This window comes from Scardinius erythrophthalmus (genome assembly GCF_964197995.2).
Source record: "Scardinius erythrophthalmus genome assembly, chromosome: 10".
In the NCBI taxonomy this organism is placed as follows: domain Eukaryota; kingdom Metazoa; phylum Chordata; class Actinopteri; order Cypriniformes; family Leuciscidae; genus Scardinius; species Scardinius erythrophthalmus.
Window position 1 is genome coordinate 14,318,513 of NC_138230.1, and position 8,801 is coordinate 14,327,313.

The 8,801-nt window shown below is 38.1% G+C and overlaps 1 protein-coding gene across 1 annotated transcript; it reads right to left on the minus strand.

Annotated features, from left to right (window-relative positions):
• Window positions 1–2,233: 2,233 nt before the first annotated feature.
• Window positions 2,234–5,125, minus strand: rps27.1 (ribosomal protein S27 isoform 1). Its single transcript, XM_081375921.1, has 4 exons — window positions 5,024–5,125; window positions 4,291–4,399; window positions 4,094–4,204; window positions 2,234–2,473 (listed from the first exon to the last, which is right to left on the minus strand). The coding sequence occupies exons 1-4, from the start codon at window positions 5,027–5,029 to the stop codon at window positions 2,445–2,447; spliced, it is 255 nt and encodes an 84-aa protein (XP_081232047.1). The 5' UTR covers window positions 5,030–5,125; the 3' UTR covers window positions 2,234–2,444.
• Window positions 5,126–8,801: the final 3,676 nt, after the last annotated feature.

Here is an 8,801-nt window from a genome sequence, read left to right on the forward strand (position 1 = left end):
GCACCCCAATCCTAAAATTTAAAAGGCATATAGTTTCTTAGATAAAAAGATCCAGTTTATTCTGTAAGAATCGTCAAAAATTTAAATATTAATTTGGGAAATATTTGTTTTCTATGAAGCTACGTAATTATGTTCTTTAATGTGTTTATTTTGAATCTTATTTTTAAGTATTTTTACACTGTTTGCTTAAACTCTTGTGTCCCTCTGGGGGTCCCAGACCCCCTTTGCTCATCCTGTTTAACAACTTTTTCCCAACAAAGCATGGTTTGGTGACCAGTAACACTATTCAAAACAGAAAACCACATGTGCTAAAGATGTGCAAAAGCAGACTTCTGGGTTATAGATTTCCTGACACTATGTGGTCATTTCGGGAACTGCATTTGTGCAGGGCGGTAGAATCTGGGCTCTTGCTCAAGTATATGAAATGAAGGGAGAAAGCGTGTGGTGCTTAGACTAATGTTCTTCATAATGGGAAAATTATTATCCATAGCGTGACTGCGTTGTTCCATAACATGGTTCATAGGAAAACACCATGTGGTAAAGATGCATCCTGATGATTTCGTGAAGAAATATAAATAAGAGAAAGTACTGTGATGTTCAAAAGTTTTGACTCTTGAAAGTAATCATGAGATCCTCCCATGAGTCTGCAGTTTCATTCCCACAAGGCATCATTAGGCAGCCACAATTTGCAGTTGATTTGGTTAAGCAGGGACACAGACATCTTTGCACACCGCTCTCGTTCCTGGAGGGTAGAGAATACAATTGAATTGATTTCATCATATTATCATTCAGGAACCACTGAAGATAGCAGTTCGGCAGAGAGAAGCAATCAACTAATGATCTGGGAGACTAAATGACATGACACCACTGTTTCCTGACAAAGGCTGCTCTCTGTCAATGTGCTGCACTGTGGGATTTTAAACGCTGCGTAGATGAGTTTGAGTATTCTAGCACACTGACACATTCCTGTACTTAATAGGGAATTATTTACAGCTCATCTCATACAGTATCGTAAGCAAACAACTTAAAAGATACTGAACCTCTTTTGGTCTACCACTTTATCTTGCAGGTTAGTCCTGTTTCCCATGTATACTATGTACTAATTACAATAACTGGTTAATAACCCTGAACCTACCCCTAAACGTAACCTTAACCCATGTAATTATCTTATCTTACCCAGTACTCTTAGGTTAGTTCACTGTAAGTACAAATAAGTGCACATATACTGTAAATAAGTGTCACCTCTTGCAGTCCTTCTCTCAGGTATTGATTAATAAAAATGTCATCCACTGATGCTATTTGAATATTTCTAACACACAAGTGTTGCTTCAATAATATCCCATTCATCGGTCTTAGTCCAATGGCCTTGATGATGAACGTCATCTCTATGAACCTTTTATGAATACTAGGATGATTTTCGCCCAAATGCTGTTTGAAAAGCTATTCAGAAATCTTTATGCATTTTTACTTTGCGTTTTAATAAACTCCACTCCACAACCTAAGCATTATTGCTGAAGTATTATAACATCGCATTTTCCCACTTCTCATGGAAAACATGTACGCTAAATATATCTAGTTCTAGGATTATTCAAATTCAAAGACTCGTTTCCATTCAATGTTGGTCGAATTAAATATGTGCTGTTTTGTTTTCAATTTATTTCAATATGTTTGTTACCAAAAATCTGGACTGTTACGATGTTTAAAACCTTTTTAATGGTTTACATTTATTTGTATGTTTTTATATTCTAGCAATAAATATTTATTTTTATTTATCCTTTTTTTAACAGGATAGTCCCAATGAGATATGAAATCTATTCTTCCAAGGAGTCCGGGCCAAAATGGCAGTTTCACATAAAATAAAAAAAGGTTGGTGTCACTAAGACTTTAAGAAATCTATACTTTCAGCAAGAGTGCGTTAAATTGATCAAAATACAGCACATTTAGAACGTTTTTTTCTATTGCAAATAAATGTTCAAAGAATCCTAGAAAACTATTTCCATAAAAATATTACGCAGCATCATTTTCAACAAATGTTTTTCGAAAAACAATTCAAAATACTCGTATGATTTCTGAAGGATCATGTGACCCTGATTCGGCCTTGCATCACAGGAATAAATTTGTAAAAAAATACTTTTTTACTGTATATATTTTTGTTTAATCCTTTCCCTTCAAATAACTTAGGTAACAGGGTTTAGTGGTTGACAGTTTGAACAAAAAACTCATTACAACATCATTGTAGCCCAAACATTTTATTGAGACCGAGACAGAGAGAGAAAAAGAGACGCTAGGTTGAAAGGGTGTTCCCGTCGGTTCTTCAGACCTCTAAGGGTGTTTGGTTTTATCTCCTCATCTCTTGCCTGAAATAATCAGGCTGCTGTCACTGAGGCCGGTCGCCTCTCTCTCTCTTTCCGTCTCACTCTCTGAGGAAGCATCCAGAAAAGATCTTAATGCTGCTTCCTTCGAAAGGAACACCCTGGAGGAATGAGAATAAGAGAGGTCATTATCAAAAACAAACACTAAGCTCATTAACAACAAAAGCATGAAGAACACCCTACAATGCCCTCAAACGTTTGTCTTTATCCTGTAATCTTTAGTGAAGTGTAATTTCTGTGCCTTTAGCAGCACCAAAATACAAAAACTCTGAGCACAACCATATCTTCTATTATATGGACAAACAAATAATCCCACCACAGAGATACAGAATTCATACTTTTCAGGAAAATCTACCAACAAAGGGCTTAGTTATCAATGCATATTAAGCTGGTATAGAAGGCATTTTAATACAAAAATGACAAACTTCACCTTTCAATGGACCATTGCAATTATTATCTTTTTGCATTTTTATTCTCCCTTTGCTTCTGCCAGCACAAAACAAGGATTCAACCATATAAATCTCTGTTCCGAAGCAGAACCACAAACATCCATCCAAAATATAGCTTAGTATCCATTTCAATCAGATCAACATTTGCAAGAGTTTTAAGGTTTGAAAGATGTCAGAGAATATAATGAACTGCAGGCCTATAACAATAATGATATTCAGGAACAATATCACGCACATCAAAACCCCTGCATTACTGCAATAACCACAAATCAGACAAAATCAGCTTGTGCGAACAATGACTTTGAGTTTAGAACTTCAGCATCTAAACTCACAATAAAGACTTCACATGGTGTCATACTCAATGAAAAACTATTTTAATCTGTCATTATTTGAAGTCGGAGCCAAAATTATGTTTGCACTAGATGGCGGCTGCTAATTTAAAGTGGGCTATTTTCTTTGAAGCCATTTACAATATATAGTGACAGTTTTAACCAATGACATCACAGATCTCCCAGCATCAAAAGTAAAACTCGCTGTAAGCACAATCACTCATTTCCATGAGTTCAACCCTAAAAGCCTGCATTCCAAATGGACAACTTCGCTTATGCATCATTCCTTACATCCAAAGAAAATCATATTCCTGATTCTTAAGTAATGCTTTATTTTGTCCTTTAAAAACACAGATCTACTACAGTTAATGTCAAACCTCAGTTCTTAAGTGAATGACATTATCGCAACATGTTATTGATGATATGAGAGTTTCTGACTGTCATTCTAATAAACAACCAAACAGCTTATTAGATTTTCCAACTCCACTTTCGCTCCTAAACATGTCCCAGTACACATTGTACAATTTTGGGCTGTCCCAGACGAAAGATGACTAATCGTGGCTCAAAGGTTCAGGTTCAAAGACGGCTGCTGTCACGGTCTTGCGACCAAAGATAGTCTGCGATCATTTTCTGACAGTGTCTGATGACCACATCCATATTCTCCTCTTTCGCTTGCTCCACTTTTTTTCAGCACACATAAAAAACACAATTGCCAAAGTGCGATTCATCTTGCTCTGTTTACCACTAGCACATGCTGTTGATGTTTTATTCTTCTATACAAACTTGCGTCGTGGCCTATGATTCAATCATCGTACAGTCTACATACATGTCATACACAAGTTTATTAGATCCATGTCGTACGGTGTGATTTGTAATGATCTTACAGGATTGCCAAAATCGCAGTCTGTAGTAGGCATAAGTCTTAGTAAAAACACAAACAAACCCTCTGTTAGTCGAGCTTTGCCTCCGGTGGGTTGACACAGCACAGTTGAGCAACCGACACAAAGCACGACCGTCTGTGCGTGGCTGAACACCGTTGTGATCTTATAACATCCTGAAACATAAAAAACCATGTTTAAGACCATCCGGACTCGGATAGGTACAACCATCCAGTATATTGATTATGTGAAGGACACCCACCTGGACACTTGACATCCATGAAATAAGAATTGGGACTCTGTACGAGTCGCTTCTTCTTGTGCCTCCTCCTCTCCTCCTCAGGGGTGGGGTGCAGCAAGTCTTTTGCGAGCTATTTACATAAATAACATGGTATTACATGAGAAAATGCTTTTAAACACCAACTGACCAGCTACTTTACATAAACTTGTATTGAAATATGGTGAGCTGCCTAGCCAGACAGCATCTTTGGGCATTACATAAGTGTGCGTATGATGCCCAAAAATAGTGTCCAAGTAGGCATCACATTAGATTTTGAGGCAGCCGTTCAAAATCCTTTGAGTCTTGAGCATTTTCAGTTAATTTTGGCAACTCCAGAGAGCTTTGTGTAATCGCTTACAGTCATTAAGCCATTTGTAACATCTCAAATGCGGGAATTAAACAATCTAGCAGTTTTAAGATTATGAATGAATAATGTCATACCGCATAAACACATCTATACTTAAATGTGCGACACGTTACGGTTAAACGTCCATGTTTTGTTATATGTGCGCCGCCATCTTGATGCAGAGCGCGAACGCACGCTTCCGAACCATTCAGGACTTAACACTTATTTTTATGTTCATCTTCTCGTTCATGCGGTAACGCGCACATTAAGGTCAGTAACATGGATATGTTCGTGAACGCGCTTCAATATTTAGGTCTGGATGGCTTGTTTGTGGTGTATATTGACATGTTTTTGCTCTCTGGTACTCACTGGCATGTTGGCGAAGATTAAGCCGCTGCCAGAAAGGAAGTTCCAAGCGGAAGCAGACGAATATCATCGGAGGAGCGCGGACGTGAACGGAAATGCGTCATCGGACGTAGAGCGCGGACATGTTGGTAGAGGCAGATGAGGTCAATAACAGAACGTAACTTTGTTTGTATACCATTGTATTGTATTGTTTTCTTTTTTTATAGCCTTTTTTTTTTGTAAATCTTCTTTTCCCCTGGCTGTTGTTTTTATTTTTATTTCTCCTCCCTATTTTTGAGTGTTAGGTAGGTTATATTGTATTTTGGCTATCTGAATGATTAAACAAGACATAGGCTATAATAAGGACACATGTATAAACGGGTTTAATGGTTCCTACATAAAATATATGCTGGCAATGTATGGTAAAAGATGACTGTTTATTTTAATGATCTTTAGCCTATTTTTATTGATGTTTTAAAACGAGACTATCTTATATAGCTATATAAAAAAATATCCTACCAAATTGTAGCTACCAAAGTATGGTATCTGCATGAGTTTTTTTTTTTTTTTTCAGATAAGATATCATGGTGACCTTTGTCTTTTATTTTTGAAGTTTCCTCATGAAGACAAAATATCCTGGTGCATGATTATGGCAATTATTCTGTATGGACATTGTATAGAGCTGGTAAGTCCCGCCCCTTCCGTAAAACCCCACTGGACCTCAAGGTTGAAAAATCGTCAATGCAAGTGAATGGGAGAAAATAATTATTTTCTGGTCCCGTTTGAATTTTTCCATGAATGTGAACATATGTTGTCTGTGAATTTTTTATATAATCTTTCATGTTACGAGTTTGACAGTATATGGTATGATTCTTTGGCCAGCAGTTGTGGAAAAGACATAACGAGAAAGACTTCATGTCGCCTATGTGACGTCACCCCATAAAGTTGACTTACCCGTGGTTTTCGCCAACCTCAACAATTTTGTCCTCTCCCTGAAAGAAGGCGGTGAAGTGCACCAAAGACACAGCCATGTTAAGCGGGATCCGTGAGCTAGTGTCCGTGTGCGAGTCGTGGTGACGTTTCAAACGCGTCGAAAGCAGCGAAGAGTTGTAGTCCACAAAGTGCTCTCACACAAAGTCTACCCGTATCAAACTTCTACCCGCTAAATTGTAGCATTCTTCACACGAAAGATTATATAAAAAATTCACAGACAACATATGTTCACATTCATGGCAAAATTCAAACGGGACCAGAAAATAATTATTTTCTCCCATTCACTTGCATTGACGATTTTTCAACCTAGAGGTCCAGCGGGGTTAGCGGAAGGGGCGGGACTTACCAGCTCTATAGGCCTCAAAATACGGTGGCTTAGGCTACTATTTCACATGGTGTTTTTGTAAGAGTTGTTTTATGCATTTTAGCTTTTCATCAGGCCTATAATACAATTACATTCATTTATAAGTCCGATATGAGTAGGCCGTAGTATTAATTTGTTAAACTGTTTGATGATGGGGGAGTTCTGGTGTGGAATATGCAGCTGGTAATGGGAAGTGTAATGCCATCTCAAGTGCACTAATAATGTACTTGACCTGTCCTTTAGTGAGCAGAACTCCTCCACACAACATCAGGAGGAATCAAGACTGCTCACTTCCAGCTAATGATGAGGGACAAGTGTCTGCAGATGCGGCCACCCCGAGACTTCACACTGGCAGCTGGGAAGCATCATTCATGGGTCACTGCAATTGCTTCAGCAGCTCCTGACCAGCATTCCAAAACAGACAGTTCATCTATTATGGGATCAAGGGCAGTTTGTTTGCTACAATAGAATAATGAGAGTTTGCCGATAGGATCCTGAATGACATGCCCAGGGTTTACAAAATGTAAAAGAGGATGTTCAGGAGAAAATGTTGGGCTGGTTAAAAATAATTGCCAATTATTTTGGCCTGGTTATCTAACACATATCGTCAAAACAACCTGAGGTCAAAGGGGCCAGGTGTATTTCATCAGATAAGTGAATTGTGGTCAGGTAATTCATGCAGGCTGTCCCAGGCTTTGGCAGTAATCTTTGAAAGATCTCTAGTAGGCCTACACGTGTAGTCGATTTGGCTCAAATGGTCTGAGAGTGCCTCTCAGTATGTGAGACAGCTTGATCAATGCCTTCCTATCTGAAGAGCTGAAAACCCCATTCAGATAGTGGAAGTTACCAGCAGCATCACTTTTGCAGGCAAAGTGGCTTTAGACAAATTCTGTTTACTTGATTGGGCCTAATGAAATCCGATATTCCCACGAAATGAGAGTATTTTAAATGTGACATATTTTCCTGTAAATGTATTTTCCTTGATAAACGTTTGGTCCAGGGGCGTAGCCACGGGTGTGCCAGGGTGTGCCGGTGCCACCCACAGTAGATGGCACACCTAAAAATGGATGCAGAATTATTTTTTATAGTCTTAATAAAAAATGTTTTACTAAACTTGGGCTACTGTTGTTTACCTAGAATATATTTATTTTTTGAAATCAACCCTTTCATGCGTAAGTTAAAAATATTTTAACCTGACCCCTTGTTTCCATGGCGACGCGTCATGATTGTCACGTGACAGACACACCGCAGCCACAATAACTAACAGATGTATCGCTATTCGTTTTATTTCGTTTTTCCTTTAAAAATATTCACAAACTTGCTTACCATGTCAACTATCTGATATTCCGATTCTTCGTTTAAAAACCTTTATAAATTATCTTGATCTATAACGAGATGAGCGCTGCAGTTCAGAGTCCTGTCAGCCGGATTTACAGCACCTGAATTCCCCAGTTTCTCCCGAAATACATGAAAGTAAGTGGCTGTTGAACTGGGAGAAAAATAGAGTAAACTTTATAGTTCCGCTATGTGTGTCTGATATATAAAACACGTCGGCAAATTACATTTGAATAGATTGTTTTTGCTGCTTCCATAGACATCAGTGTGTATTTTACAAACTACAAATGTATTGTTTTACTAGTACTTATGTCTATTTAAATGTCTGAAACATAAAATAAACAATATGTGGTTGAAAACACTGCATATTAGTTGTGATAGCTGAGCGCGTCCGTCTCTGGCTCAGCGCCAGCCAACGCGCGAAAGCAGTTTGAATCTGGCAGTTCTGTGACGTCACTGAACATTCTAAAGTAACGCAAGTGTATTTCCCTCATATTTAATATAAAGCGCATGTGTATACTGATATTTTTCTAACGTCTGGACTCCTTTATTAAGGGAGTCTGGATGTATAAACAGACGTTTCAATATATTAGTATTAAACGCATTTTCTGATCATTTAGGCTATATTTCAAGTTTTGACTGCAAATGTCACGTCCATAACGCTGGAACTCCCCAATAGTAATGTAAAGATGTGGTAGCATTGGATCTGGACGGGAAGGATAACTCGGGGAGCTGGAAGCATAGGTTGGAAGGGGCGTGTGTCGCGATTCTGCCTTCTCACACCGCGACCAGTGTTGTGTGTAACTTATTACAAGTAACTTGAGTTACATAATCGGATTACTTTTTCAAGTAACTAGTAAAGTAACGCATTACTTTTAAAATTTAAAACAAAATATTTGAGTTACTTTTTCAAATAAGTAACGCAAGTTACTTTTGTTTTCCCATTTATTGACTGACAGCTCTCTTGTCTCGAGAGAGAGAGAGAGAGAGTGTAAACATGATGGTTATTGTAGTTCTAAACTAAATGTGAGCGTGCATTTACTCATCTCACTTGCACACAAAAAAGATGAAATATTCCTCAATATGAATAAAATCAGTGAAATGCAGAAT